This window comes from Dermacentor albipictus, chromosome 2, assembly GCF_038994185.2.
Source record: "Dermacentor albipictus isolate Rhodes 1998 colony chromosome 2, USDA_Dalb.pri_finalv2, whole genome shotgun sequence".
Taxonomy (NCBI): Eukaryota; Metazoa; Arthropoda; class Arachnida; order Ixodida; family Ixodidae; genus Dermacentor; species Dermacentor albipictus.
Genome location: NC_091822.1, coordinates 12,532,881 through 12,548,501, shown reverse-complemented (window position 1 = coordinate 12,548,501; position 15,621 = coordinate 12,532,881). Strand labels below are relative to the sequence as shown.

General features: G+C 49.6%; 1 protein-coding gene across 4 annotated transcripts in view; it reads right to left on the bottom strand.

Moving 5' to 3' along the window:
* Git (ARF GTPase-activating protein GIT1) overlaps positions 1–15,621 on the bottom strand; it is a 339,341-nt gene that overhangs the window by 294,372 nt on the left and 29,348 nt on the right. For all 4 annotated transcript variants that reach the window (XM_070533467.1, XM_070533465.1, XM_070533466.1 and 1 more), the window contains exon 3: positions 15,512–15,621. In XM_070533467.1, the coding sequence (XP_070389568.1) occupies positions 15,512–15,621 (110 nt within the window). The remainder of the gene's footprint in view (positions 1–15,511) is intronic.

The window sequence follows — 15,621 nt, the reverse complement described above, 5'->3', positions numbered from 1 at the left end:
ATTATGAAACGCCAACGAGGAATTTACCGGCCCACGTATGACTCTAAGATCAAAGTGCACGTTAAACATCCTCAGGCGAGCTAGATAAAGTTATCCGGAGCCATCCACTACGACCTGCATCCTAGCTTTAGTCGCTTTGGAACATTAAAAATGTTAATCACCACAAACCAAATCAATACATGCGGGCGTACATTCGAAGCTAAAAGACTGCATCGTAAGTCATAGTGAGCCTTGCAAAAGCGTCGAGAATGTGCTAACTTCTGGTGGAGCTCAAAACACACCCTGAATAAAGTCGCTTTTGTGTCACAGGCCAGCTGCAGATGCGTGCATTTCACCGCAAGACGAAACTACATGAAACAGAGAGAGCATATTCGAAGAAAGAAAGTCAAACAACGCGCTAAAAACCACGCAGAGCATGAACACACATTTTTTCGATGCGGAAGGCGTGAACTAGGCTCGAAATAAGAGGTTGTGAGTAGCCATGGCCCTTACTTCACAAAGCCCTGCGTGCTTTGCCACTTCCTCGAAGTCAGCCCGCCCAATCCTGCGAATCCACACTTCTTTTTGCGTTGCGCCCGCCGGATGGAAAAGCAAAAAGCGTTTTGCCCTCGCTGTCTATTGCGGCAACCAAAGGCGCAGCAACATGGCATCACAATTAAGTTCTCGGCCCTACACATTCTATTACGCTAATGCACTCTGTCAGTCCGCTTGCCATACTTTCGTCGCACAGGCCCAACAAAGAAAAAATATACAAAAGCACGGCGCCTGCTCCGCGCTGGAAAGAAAAAAATATACAAAAGTGCGGCGCCTGCTTCCACGTGACACAGATTGGCCAATGGGGGAGCGGAGGAGGCTGGGGCGTCAGGAGGCGTGGAGGAGGATGCGACAGGGTGAGCGGGGTGGCGGAAAGATCTAAGAATGGCGCTACTTTTGAAAAATCGAGGGGCTTTAGGGCGGCATGGTGTCAACCGTGCGTGAGGATTGCGGTGAGAGTACCGCATCACGATTATGGTCAGTCTATCAGTCCACAAGAATAATGAACACATACAAGTGAATCTGCATCCTTAAATACTTTTTTTAAAGACATTTAAAAAAGAAATAAGAGATTGGTTAGGCTTGAATCTCAGCTAATATAATTGAATAAATGAGTTTATTAAATTAAACATGTTTTCTGCCATGAATTGCATAAATTTTCTTTTCAGGATCTACATGATATGATTTCATTTAATATTTTTGTTCTTGCATATTTTTGTATTAACACAAATATGATTGAATGCATCCGTGCCGTTTCCATTTCTTTATTTCCCCATTTTATTTTGTACGATTTTAGCACACAATTAAGAGGTTAGACCTTTTGTGCGCATTGTTGCTGTATAATGCTCTATAAATTCAACGATGCCTATCTTTATTTTAAAAATTGATTTGTATAACTTTAGCACACCATTAGAATCTGAAGTGTTTAGTTGCACTCAGCCCTTGCTGTACATTGCTATATAAATATGAAGATATTTGAACATTGTGACGCTCTTACGTGCATAGTGGGTTCACGCCTCAACAAACAGTATGGGGGGGCACCGAAGGGTGGTGAACGAAGAAGACGGGTGGCTGGCTCGCTGAATCTCGACAGGCACTCAGCTGATCAAGGCCATTGCATCTACCTCTACCCGGCTTCAAAGTAACGCCTTTTGGGGGCGTAACAATATATTGACAACAGACATTGCTACCACAATTTTTCACAATACACAATGAATTGGCCAATGTTGGCCTGACCAATTAATTAATCTCAATTAATCAGCTTGACTGCACTCCCTCCAGCACTGTCACATGCAACTGCAACCTGAATGCTCCTACGCGGTATCGTAACCCAGCCGAATGGCGCACTCCAGACGACAGGCCTATATGCTCATTTGAGGCACTATCGGCCACATTTCACATCACTGATGCTTTTTGTGGAATTCAACCCCCTGGCCCTGTCTCCCATTCCACCGCCAGCCTCATGCTGCTTCTCACTTCCCACTGCAAATGCAACCAGTAACTCCTGGTGACACTTCTCTGCTCGCCCGATCTAGCCGCCCTGCTTCACCACATCGCCACTTCTCCCAATTACCCCATCTCGTTGATTACAGTCCCCTAGCTCTTTCCGGCACACACTTTCAGAAAACTAATGTGTGCAGCACCCAGAGATGATGCTGCTAAAATGACGCAATGCCAAAATCCTCTTCTGACCTTGCCCACACATCGGAACCTCAACAATGTAAATGCAGATGGTGTACCTGTTACGGCTCTGATTGACACAGGTGCACACGTATCTGTGATGAATGCTAAGCTTCGTAATCTTCTCAAGAAAGTCCTCACTCCTGCCCCGTCGCCTGTGGTCGGAGTCGCCGACAGTGGAGCACCAACTGTTATTGGAATTTGTCCGGTTCGTATGAGTGTCACCGGACATCATACTTGTGTTTTATTTTATGTTCTAGAACACTGGCCCTGACGACCTAATCCTGGGACTTTACTTTCTGTCAGCACATTCCGTTGTGATAGCCTGCTCTGCTGGTGTTGTGCAACTCGCTCTACCCGTTGCTATTGACCCTCCCATAGTGCTCCAACACGGCTATGTTCCACAGAGCCTATTCGCCCCCCTCACCTTGCCATTACGTGCACAGGTGTTTCACTCATTCCACCTATACCAGACGGTGACTACATTGTATCCCCTCATCTGGATGTCCCACTCTCGCATAATGTCGCGTTCCCTCACACCATCATCACCATTACGAACAAGACAACAGTCCTCTATCTGCTTGTGCACTTTGGACTTTGTACACAATCACGATGGCCCGAGACTACCACATTTTGGTTTTAACTTGTGAAAGCTCCTCCTGTGCAACTCTTGCTTTGCCTCCTGCCCCTTCAGAATTTAATGCCTTAATGAAATGATTGCTCCTGACCTTCCACCCCAGCGTGCTCATTAACTATGTTGCCTCCTTGACTCGTACTGGGACATTCTATCTTGGAGACTGTCCTCTAAGACAAACATCTGTTGTTAAGCAACGAGTTAACACCGGTGACGCGAGCCCGATCCATCGGTGACCCTACCACGTCTTGCCTACTGAGCGACACATCATCCAACACAAAGTTGACATGATGCTTTTTCGTAACAACATTGAATCTCCTTGCAGCCCATGGGCATCCCCTGTTGTACTAATTAAATAGAAGGACAACAGTTGGCAATCTTGTGTGGATTATCAGCACCTCAACAATGTAGCAAAACAGGACGTCTATCCATTACCATGCACTGACGATACCCTGGATTACTTCCCTAAGGCACTATATTTTTCGTCTATAGACCTTCGTTTCGGCTACTGACAAATTACTGTTGATGACATAGACAGCGAGAAGACGGCTTTTATTTCTCCTGACGGCCTTTATCAGTTCATAGTGATGCCTTTCGGTGTATGTAATGCCCCAGTCACATTTCAACGAATAATGGACTCCATCTTACACGGTTTCAAGTGGTCCATCTGCCTTTGCAACCAAAACAACATGATCATTTTTTGTCGATTTTTGCGATGCACCTCGAACGCTTATTAACGATCCTATCTGCTTTCTATCATGCAGGGCTGCAACTAAATTCATCAAAATGCCACTTCAGTCGTGAAATTTCTGTGCTCGGACATCTCATCGACTCTTCTGGCGTACGCCCTGATCAAAATAAAATATGGACAGTGAAGGACTTACCCGTGCCAACATGTGCCAAGGGTGTTCGCAGCTTCTTGGGCCTCTGCTCCTACTTCCATCGGTTTGTATGGTCAGGCCCTTGGGCCCTCTCTGCAGCACGCACTGGGGAAGCCTTTGAAATGCGCGCCACAACGGCACTCGTTGCATGGAGCATGCGCACCGATCGCATATTGTGAGAACTCGCGCGGGGAATGCCGGGAAGGCGGCTGCCCGATAAGAAGACAGCCGAGACGGCACTCGTGGCTTTTTTCCAGGGCGCGAGCCTGGGGAGGCACTGGTGGGGCGTGGCCCGTCTAGGTTTCTTTCTGAGCGTGCTGCAGAGCAGGGGAAAAAGCGTTTTGTGTCCGCAGGACCAGTGCTCTTGTTGTTTGCTTTTGGAACTGTGTCTGCGCGCCTGGTTCGGTGCTTGCTTGCTTTCTGCACTTTATGCATTCTGTTATTGACCGAAAGATTGTGTTGGTTGATGGTTTGTAACGGCCGTTCTTTCGTCGCTCTCTTTGGCTTGTATATTTTGTTGCCTCGCTGTTTTGCTGCTTGCTTCTTTGCTTTTGCTGCTTTTTGCTGCTTTGCTTCTTTGGTGCTTGCTTCTTTGCTGCTTGCTTCTTTGCCTTGTTCTTTTCTGCTATTGGCCGCGAGGCTGCGGTAATTTTGAGTGTTACATTCTATCGTAAATTAAAGCGGTTTTTGTTCCTTGCGCCTTTGGTCCTTTGTCGTGCTGGTCGCGGCAAGCGGACCCCCTGAGTGAAGGCGAGGGGCCTTCATCTGGCGCCCAACGTGGTTTTCTTCTTTCTCGTTGCTTTTCTGTTTGTTCTGGAGTACACTTCCGCACCACAGGGACCACGAGCACGGGAACAAGGGAACCGCCCCCATCTCGAGGCAGCTGGCAATCCCCCCTAGGCCTACTTGTTTCGCTCCGGCATCGGGTCCCACATCTCGCGCATCTGTACCCTACCCCTCTGACCCACGTAAGCTCACTGAATGTTTTTATACTACCTCTCGCTCTCTTTGCACCCTGCTATTCCGCGCCATCCTGCCTCCGCAGAACCGCCTGACCATTCTGTCGGACCGCTTTGCCCATCCAATTTCAACACCGAAGATGCAACGCCGGCATTTTAATGCTCCTACGTTCGGGTAAAGTCAAGAAGGGCGCGGTTGAAAATCATACTCACAAAACCACTAGTACGATGCCTGATAAGAAGGACCAGGGTGCGCCCGCACAAGATATGTGCAGCATTAATGCCCAGCTGACCGCACTGCTCGAGCATCAGACAAACATAACTCCAGCAGCCAGTTTCCGCTTGCAGCTCACTGTGCCTACATATGAAGGCCACACAGATAAGAAATCGGCGGCGGACTTCCTTCAGGAAGTGGAAGATTACCGCAATGCGGAAGCCATTACGGATGACGTTCTTCTTCAGCGCGTTTTGCCTGTCGTCCTGACTGGGTCTGCCGCCCGCTGGCGTCGTCGCCAGTCATTCCAAAGTTGGGCGCACTTTGAGCAGCTACTGCGAGCAGAATTCCTCCCCCCCCGACTACGTTGTCCGCATGAAAGACGAGCTTCGTGCCTGTAGTCAGGTGGAGGAGGAAAGCCTCGTAGAATACATACGGTCCTTTCAGGAGCTTTACAAGCGCGCAGACCCTTCAGCACCCAAAACAGAAAGAGTCACCCAGGCAATCCGGCAATCTCACCCACGCTTCCAGGCTTACCTAAGGGGCCGCACCTTCTCTTCGCTTGACGATCTCGCTAAAGCGGCATCCGATATTCAGGCGGCAATGTTGGCAGAGCTAACTTACCAGCCTCCACACCCGCCTCAAGCCTCCCTCGAGCCGTCTTGCGCGTGGCGCGGTTCTCCATTTGCAAGCCCGGGGGATATGGTACCGCCTCCAAGGGCGCTGGATCCATTCATTCACCGCACCTTTGCCACCCAGGTACCTTTCCGGCCTCCGGTCCCGGAACCTGCCACAACGTTGCAAGGCAATCGGGACCGTAGCAGGCCTGTAGTGGCTGCCGCTCAATCAGGCGCAGCAGATACATGCAGGAGCATTCCAGTCTGCTTTCAGTGTGGAGGACGAGGCCACTACAAGAGCCAGTGCCCGAGCCCTCCTGGCTCCCGCCAGCAGGGAAAACGACGAGGGCCGGCGGTGGTGAGCAGCTCCCAGTTGCCGGCCAACGACCTACCGCGCCCCGACGTCCCCTCGGAACATGCAGACTATGCGGCTGTCAAGCACCAAGCGGGGGCAGGCGTTTCCAAGACTACGAAAAGCTGGGTGTTTTGGTTGTCTCGCCATCCTGCTGCCATGGCGCTGAGCCGCGGACAACCTCGGCAGCGGAGAGGGGGAAAGAAACGGCTCCTCACACTCGAATCACCACCGGCATCAACAGTAGTAGGTGTACCGGAAAGGTGTCACCCCCCCAGATCGAAGGCCCAGGATCTCGGACAAATGGTGAAGGCTTTGCCATCCACATTCAGTCTTCTTGACACCCACCTTGAGAAAACACCATTGGTGGCGGTAAGAACGGCCGGAATAGAAGTACCTGCTATTTTAGACACCGGCTCTGCTGTTTCCGTTTTCGGCAATCGTGTCAAAAGCACCTGCGAGACGAAACGTCTACAGTTACGAAGTATAAACACGACCGTTCGCATGGCATCCGCTCACGTTGTGTCGGCTACGTCAGCAGCCCAGTTAACAGTTACCATCAATGATAAAAAATTTCGGCAACACTTCCTACACCTTCCAGGACTTTCTTGTCCTTTGATTTTGGGCCGTAACTTCATAGCGAAAGCAGGAATCGTTCTCGATCTCTCTAAAGGCACCTACCAGTACGGCATGCATGCACATCCACTCAAGTTCATGACTAAGCCAGGAGAGCCACAGTCAAATCTGTTTACCGCCAATATCTCTGCGGTCTCCGAGACTGGTAGTGGTATTCTCACTGTTCTGAAGTCTTTCACAGGATCTCCGACGGAGAAGACCAAAATCGAGACAGCGCTTAAACCATTTGCCCAAATGTTTACGGAAGCTCCCGGCAGCGTTAATGTGCTGACTCATAGGATCGACACCGGGTGCGCCCGCCGAATTCGTTTCAACCCACGGCCCCTGAGCATCCACAAACGAGCACTTCTTGATAGTGTGCTAGACGAAATGATCGCTACCGGTGCAGTAAGACCGTCTAAGAGCCCTTGGGCTTTCCCAGTTGTACTAGCACCTAAGAAAGATGGCACGGCGCGGTTGTGCGTCGACTACCATCAGTTGAACGCTGTCACAGTTCGAGACTCGTACCCCTTCCCATCAATCGATTCAGTGATATATTCACTTGGGTCCGCAAAGTTCTTTACTACTTTAGACTGCAGCAGGGGCTTCCTGCAAATTCTGACCACCCCCTGCGATATTGCAAAGACTGCATTCACTTGCCATCGGGGTCTGTTCGAATTTGTCCGATTGCCTTTCGGTTTGTGCAATTCGCTGGCAACCTTTCAGCGTGTAATAGATATTGTGCTTCAAGATGCCAAATTCAATTATGCCATGGCCTACATGGATGACGTGGTAGTGTTCTCGAAAACCCTGGAGGAGCATCTCCTTCACCTAACCACTGTTTTACAACGAATGCAGGATGCAGGCATCACCATTAACCCCCGGAAGGTTCAACTGGTTTCGACCAGAATCAACCTCCTAGGTTTCATTGTCGAGCAAGGCACATTCCGGCCTGACGAGGAGAAACTCCAGGCCATACTGCAGCTTCCACCACCAACAGACGTCAAGAGCCTGCAGCGGTATTTGGGCATGGTGGGCTTCTACCGCCACTTTATCCCCAACTGCGCTGACCTGGCAAGGCCTCTCCACCAGCTCCTACGGAAAGGTGCCAGTTGGTACTGGACTGACGTGGAGCAGGAATCATTTCGGGCTCTGTCATCGGCTATCGCCGATACCGCACGTCTGCAGCTCCCCGACCTCAAACTGCCATTCACCGTGCAGACCGATGCAAGTGAGTATGGCATTGGCGCAGTCTTGCTTCAGAAGCACCAAGGGAAGCCTCACCCTCTGGCTTTTGCAAGTCACACTCTCACAGGAGCAGAGCAGAACTATACCGTAACAGAGAAAGAGTGCCTAGCAATTGTATTTGCACTAAAGAAATTTGACATGTATCTCGATGGGGCTGAGTTTACTATTCAGACTGACCACCAGGCGCTAATGTGGCTGTCAAAGCTACAAAACCCAGCTGGCCGTTTAGCCCGTTGGGCCCTCGCTCTTCAAAAGTATAATTACAGAGTAGAATACAGGAAAGGCACCTTCAACAAGGTAGCTGACGCCCTGTCCCGAGCACCACTCTCCGGGGATGGCGAGCCGGCACCCGAAGTCCTGGCTGTGGCAGTGCCTGTGGACGCCTGGTGAACACTGATCTCCCGTCAGCAGCTACTCGACGCCCAGCTAAGCGACGACCAGTGCAACTTGATACGCAAGGCACTGGATGGCGCCAACCCTGCCGGTAGCGGCAACTACAACTGCTAAATGCAAGCAGACAACGGCCTGCTCTTGCGGTATATACCTGCTGCCAATACGGATTGCGGCGAGTCTCCATTCAGTGTCGTTGTGCCTAGAAAGCTGCGCAAGCCTTTTCTAGAGTACTTTCATGACACCCGCCTCGCCGGTCATAGCGACTGCAAGAAAGCATTTGAGAGGTTATGGCCGCACATGAGAAAGCATGTCTTCAGATAAGTTCGCACATGTCCCACCTGCCAGACCGTGAAACCGAGAGGAGGGAAGCCACTGGGCTTCATGCAACCAGTTGAGAGCCGATAGCCTTGGGAAATTGTGGCATGTGATGTTATGGGCCCATACCCCAGGTCAGCTAAAGGGAATCGATACTTGTTAGTGGTCACTGACCATTTCTCCGAATGGGTAGAGCTGTACCCGCTACGCAAGCTGGATTCTAAGATAATCTGGGATAGGCTGTTGGAAGCATTCACTCGTTTCGGTTTCCCAGCGAAGCTTATCACAGACAATGCCACATGATTCACAGGCAGGATATTCATTGACACTTGCAAAGCTCTTGGCATGCAGCACAAAAGGACGACACCCTACCACCCTCAAGCCAACATCACGGAGCGTGTGAACAGAAACCTTAAGACAATGCTGGTGGCTTTCGCCGAGCGGCACAAGGACTGGGACATTCATATCCAGGAGATGGCTTTCACCACAAGGACCACAGTAAACAGGTCGACAGGGTTTACGCCAGCAGCTATTCCTTTCGGTCGCGAGCTCCGTTTTCCTATTGAGCATGTATTCACCAACGGCTCTGAATTATCAACTCGCAATTACTCCACGTTCACACAAAATCTTTCCAGCCGCCTGGCCCACACTCTGAAGGAGGCCAGGGAAAACTTGAACCTTGCCCGCCTGGACCATGGGAACATGGGAACCAATACAACAAAGGCGGGCGGCCCCTGGAGTTCGCGGTCGGCGACGAAGTGCTCCGCCGCACGCACCCACTCAGCGATGCTGCAAAAGGGTTTGCCGTTTCCCTCGCGCCTAGATGGGATGGCCTTTACATGATCACGAAACGTATTTCTAGCTTGGTGTACCTACTGCGGGAAAAACACGGCAGTAGACTAATAGGGCCCGTAAGCTTGCACGACCTCAAAGCGTACTACGAGCGCCCATCAGACAGCTAACCGTGCTTCAGTCATTATATGAGTTCAGCAGTTAACGGGGCTGTGCCCTGCATCCGTTATCTGTTAATCGCGACGTTTTTACATATGCTGTCCTTGGATATTCTCGCCTTAAGCAGAATGCCACGCTACCACTTCAACGGGCGTGTACAGCCTGGATGCCACGGCAGCCCGTCGAAACTTCACCTACGTCGTCGGCCTCTCACCGAGGCGACCAATGTGCGCTAGAGTCGGTTGGGCGAAAAGTGCATTGTCTCTGAAAGAGCGCATGCCAATTGGAGCAGTCACGTGGAGCTCAGAACGACGCAAGAAACCATTCCAGCCCATCGCATGCCAACTGCCCCGAACATTTCGCATCGCAACAGCCGTGATGTACTGGACTAGGACGATGCATGGTGCTGTTGTTACATAGGGTTGTTACATAGTGTTGGTACATAGTGTTGTTACATAGTGTTGTTACATAGTGTTGTTGGACACCCAGGCGGGTGTCCAGTCTTGTACGGGGGGGAGTGTCGGGCCCTTGGGCCCTCTCTGCAGCGCGCACAGGGGAAGCCTTTGAAACGCGCGCCACAACGGCACTCGTTGCATGGAGCATGCGCACCGATCGCGTATCGTGAGAACTCGCGCGGGGTACTCTGGGAAGGGGGCTGGCTGCCTGATAAGAAGGCAGCTGAGACGGCACTCGTGGCTTTTTTCCGGGGCGCGGGCCTGGGGAGGCGCTGGTGGGGCGTGGCCCGTCTAGGTTTCTTTCCGAGCGTGCTGCAGAGCAGGGGAAAAAGCGTTTTGTGTCCGCGGGACCAGTGCTCTCGTTGTTTGCTTTTGGAACTGTGTCCGGTGTCCGGTTTGGTGCTTGCTTGCTTTCTGCATTTTATGTATTCTGTTATCGACCAAAAGATTGTGTTGGTTGATGGTTTGTAACGGCCGTTCTTTCGTCGCTCTCTTTGGCTTGTATATTTTGTTGCCTCGCTGTTTTGCTGCTTGCTTCTTTGCTTTTGCTGCTTTGCTTCTTTGCTTCTTTGCCTTGTCCTTTTCTGCTATTGGCCGCGAGGCTGCGGTAATTTTGAGTGTTACATTCTATCGTAAATTAAAGCGGTTTTTGTTCCTTGCGCCTTTGGTACTTTGTCGTGCTGGTCGCGGCTCGCGGACCCCCTGAGCGAAGGCGAGGGGCCTTCAGCATGAAATTTTGCGGACGTTGTGGACCCTCTCACTCAGCTCCTCAAGAAAGATGCTGCCTTCATTTGGAACCCTAAGCAACCTGGCGCTTCCACCGAGCTGATTGGGCTGCTTACCCCCCTTCGTATTCTCACTCACTTTAATGCGGCAGCTCCAATAGAAGTCTGTATCGATGCCAGTGGCCACGGTATTGGAGCTATCTTGGCCCAGAAACAACAAGGGCGAGAATGTGTTATTGCCTAGGCCAGCTGCGTTCTTTCCCCTTGGGAGCACAAATATTCTATCACTGAATGCAAGTGTCTGGCTCTCGTATCAGTGGGTAAATTCCACCCCTATTTGTACGGCCGGCAATTCACAGTCATCACTGATCGCCACACTCTGTGTTAGCTTTCATCACTGAAAGATCCTTTGAGACAAGGCGGCTGCTGGGCTCTGCGCCTTCAAGAATACAACTACCGTATTTACTCGTGTGATGATCGCACTCGTGTAATGATCGCACCTCTGAATTTTGTCGTCAAAGTTCGTTTTCTATAATTTTCTGTGTAATGATCGCACCCTGAACTTGCCGCAGCGATATGTCATGTGGCAAGTCTAGCTAATGATGATTGGGCTTACCATCTGTCAAATGCTATGCGAACGACTCTTCAAGACAAACCAAGCGGTCTGCACGCACCAAACATTCTTAAGCAGGTGCCCATTTCATTCCTTTCATCATTTTTCGCGCGTCCATGATAAAAAAAGCTGCAACCAAACTTTATTATGTGTAGGCTTTATAATGATTGTGGTCAAGAACAACAACAAAAAAGGTGCCTTTAGATTTTTCTCGTCTGCGCTCGTGGGCATGCTACAAATCGCAAGCAGCAACAATAGCAGCCACGTTTACACTGATACGTTAGAAGTGTACCCTATTCATATGCTGACGCTTGTAACACAGCTAAGATATTCGCCCACCCTTAGCGGAAACGTGCCGTATGAGGATGGTAGTGAAGACAAATGCCTCAGTTTCCGCAGCATGGCCGCCATGTGTTCCTATGTCACTGGCAGCTAAGCATGCCCATCGGTTTCTGTCCCCTCAAAGTGGACATGGCTAAGTTATTGTCGCAAACTTTACGATATTAATGATATTATTCATTACTGATACGAAAGAAACTGTTTCAATGGACGTAATGTACTCACTAGAAGAAAAAAATTGTGTTCAGTGCATTTGGCTTGCTCCACCGGCCGCCATTTTTGTTTTCATGTCCTGCACTACAAACAGCGGCAGCCACCTATTTGTTAATCTATTATCATCCCGCAGCAAATGCGGGATGAAAACAATTTTCTTTTGCGGGAAAATTTAACCCGCGTAATAATCGCACCCCTGAATTTGCGTCAATTTTTTTTTTGCAAGAAAGTGCAATCATTAAGCGAGTAAATATGGTATTCGGTTGTATACAAGAGCGGCTGGTTACATCAAGATTCTGTCGACCCACCTGATGTTTCTGTTCTCTCTCTGGCTGCTTTTTGCAATATCGGAGTGGAACAACGTCGGGATGCCTCCTTACAAGACCTTATCTAACGGCTGACTTCAGCAACAGCCGATCCTTACCTTTGCATGTTTGAACTTAAGACAGCCTATTGCTACACCTGTATGGTAGTTGATTGAATGAGGTGCGTGGGCGCCATCACTCGAGAAAAGAGGAGGAAGAACGAAGTGGGTTCCCGCTGTGAATCTAACTGGTCAGCACTGCAACCGCTGTTGTAAATATAACCTGTAAATAGTTGCTCGTCTTACTGACTCGTCCTTCGTGTAACAACATTGTACTGCTCTAACATGCACCCGGACAGGCCTGACCGACTCTTCGTTTTGGCCTGCGCATCTGCACAAGACTGTTTTCGCCCAGATTCATGATGTCCAGACTGCCGATCACCTGGATGTGCCAAGACTTATGACCGCGTTCGTCAGCGCTTATTTTGGTGTGGTCTTTACCATGACGTGTTCCGGTATACAGTAAAAGCTCGTTAATTCGAATTCCACAGAGATGATATTGCCACATGTACTTATCTTTATCGGGCGACCACGTTTCGCCGCCTAACAAATGTTATCGCACAGCGCGGGACGCGCCTGCATGTATCCGAAGTTTCTGAAAAGTTATCGATGCTTCTATACGCTGTCTGTTGTCGCTGAACCTTGTGTTATCTGATTTCATCGCATGACGCGAATGGTGTAGAACTTTGCGGGAGGCACGCGGGTCCCAACGATTAGTCTGGAACATTCGACGACTGCTGTATAAAAGCTGACGCGCTTGACCCGCTGATCACATTTTCGTCGATCGCTGACCGTGTTCGCCGCTATCGTTGTGCTATAAGTGTAGCCTGTTCTGTGGGCACAGGTTCGCCCAATAAAAGTTAGTTGTGTCATTCACAGTATTGCTACTGTGTTCTTCAACGTCACCACCACGTGACAATATAAAAATTTGAATTGTAAAAAATTCAATTTAATGAAAGTCAGATAAAATATTCACCAACAATTACGATACTCCCTAAAGCAAATGAGCGCGCATGCACTCACTACGTCATGTTCAACACACTGGCGCAGCTAACATAATCGGACACAGCCAATGCAGGCCGATGTCGAGATGGCACTTACTCCACGTGTACATTCGTCGCGCCAACTGCGCCAACCCACACTGCATTGCACCAAGAAAAAAAGGTGCCCACGCCACTTCGCGGACAGTCGCAGGCAGCTGTTCAAAGCGGCGCCCAGTTTGGGGGTCACTCTGCGGATGCTTCAAAGAGAGCATCCGATGGCGTGCACATAGAAGGGGGCTGCTTTTCGGCTTGTGCAATATAACTGGCCGCAAGCGGACTTACATCGGACTTAGACAGCTTTATGCCAGTGTCCGCCGCAGGAGCGGGCACCTTAAAATGCACTCGCAAAACGTACCGCGACCTGCTGCAACACTGATTTCCGTTGCACTCTCGTAGCTGCACCGGCTGCACGCTGCCAAGTTCCACAGCAGGTATAGGTGGTGCCTAAACACGTATCCCAGTAATGCTTTCCTTTTAGGACGAGCCGTGAATCTCAAAGGCTATGCTTTTTGGTACTGCAAGCCATGATAAATGTCACGGGTGGCATGTAACGTGGAAAAAAAAGCACACAGCGCCGCGTCCATGTTTTTATCTTGAAGGTCTTGAGAGAGGGAGAGAACCGACCTGCAGCAGAGATGTTGGCCATGCCTGGCCAGGCACAAATGTGTCTCTCTCCAATCAGGCCTAAACAAAGGGCCGCAGATGGAAAGAGCAAAGCTGCATGGCCCGCGCGGCGATACCAGAGTCGCCAACGTGCTCCTGCGCACCAGCACCTTCTCCATCCACAGTGGCGAAGAGTTCGAATGGTCAGTGGCTGTGTGGATTTCAGCATGAATTAGCAGGATCTGTTACATAATGCTTTAAATACATTGTTGGACGGACTGCAGTGGCTGCTTTGAATTATCAAAAATGTTTAATTAATGAGTTTTGAATTAATGAGCTTTTACTGTGTCTATGTGCGTGACCTTTGTAAAAGGCAAAAAACGCCGACAACCACTTGACATTCCATCCAACCATTCTTCTGTGTAGGTGCTGATCTTTTCGGCTCTTTTTCTACGTCTACTTTGGGAAATAAGTTGATTGCTGTAGCAACAAACTATGCCAGCTGATATGCAATCACACAGACTCTGCCAAAAGTTGTGTAACTGATGTCGTCAACTTCCTCCTAGAGAACGTCACACTTCACCACAGTGCCCCTCAACAGCCCCTCACCAACCGAGGCCGCTATTTTCTTTGTAAAGTTGTTAATGTCATTCTACACTCGTGTGCGACTAAAAACAAACTTGCTACTGCTTACCATCCACAAACAAATGGTCTAACTGAGCGTCTCAACCGAACCCGCACTGACATGCTGTCCATGTATGTCTCCACCGACCATTGCGACTAGGATGTTGCATTGCCATTCCTTACATTTGCCTAAATTCTTCTTACCACGATACCGCAGGCTTTTCTTCGTTCTTCCTCATGTTTTGCCTTGACCCTAAACTACCTTTCCACACCTGCTAGTCTCAATTTCACATCCGAGTTCACCTGTGAAGCCATACTCAAAGCACAAGAGGTGGGCCATATTGCCTGACATCGACATGTGGATTCACAGGAAAATTAGAAGCGCTTATATGATGCCCACCATCGTGACATCCATTACACACTGGGTGCCTTGGTTCTTCTTTGGTCACCGTCACGACACAGTGGCCTCTCGGAGATGTTACTTTTACGCTACTCTGGCCCTTACTGTGTCTTGCATCAAGTAACTAACATCATATACGAAATTGCCCCTCTTGGCTCCACCATGGCTCAGCCTCGCTCCAATGTGGTCCATGTGGCACGTCTCAAGTGGTATCATCCGACCATCTCCTAACCAGCACCAGGTCGGTGCTTCAGCCATTGGAGGTTATGTGACGGGCTGACGAAGACGTTTTAGGATTAGACCGAAGAAGACGATGCTCTTGACGTTGCACACTGTCTACCATTTTGTCAGCTGCTACAGTTATTGTAAATATCCCATAAATATATTTCTTCTTTTACTCCTGCAACAATATGGAGCTTTTTCCTTAAATTATTAAGTTGCGAGTAGGTGCCTTGCCCTTAAATGTGTTCCGCCTCTTTGATGACCTAAAAAGTACACAGGATGAATGTCAATCAACTAGCCCACTTATCCACCAAGCATGTATTGATTTTATCATTGATATTCAGTATTTTGGACTGCCCAATTGTTTGGTCATTATTGCAGCCCTGTCCATCTCTAAAAAGTAGTCTCAGCTATCTCAATAATTTACGCAATCAACATGCTGATTGTATGCCTACTAGAAAAATTGTTGATACGAGGTTTCAAGCTGAGCATAATAAACTGGGGAGTCATAACATACTGGAGGCTGTCACGGGCACTGGGCTTGCGTCGTCCAGCTGCCTTGCCTGGCTCCAGCAGCTGGTGCTCCCAAATGGCGTTGGCGCCACTTGCGTGCAGGCTGTGCACCAT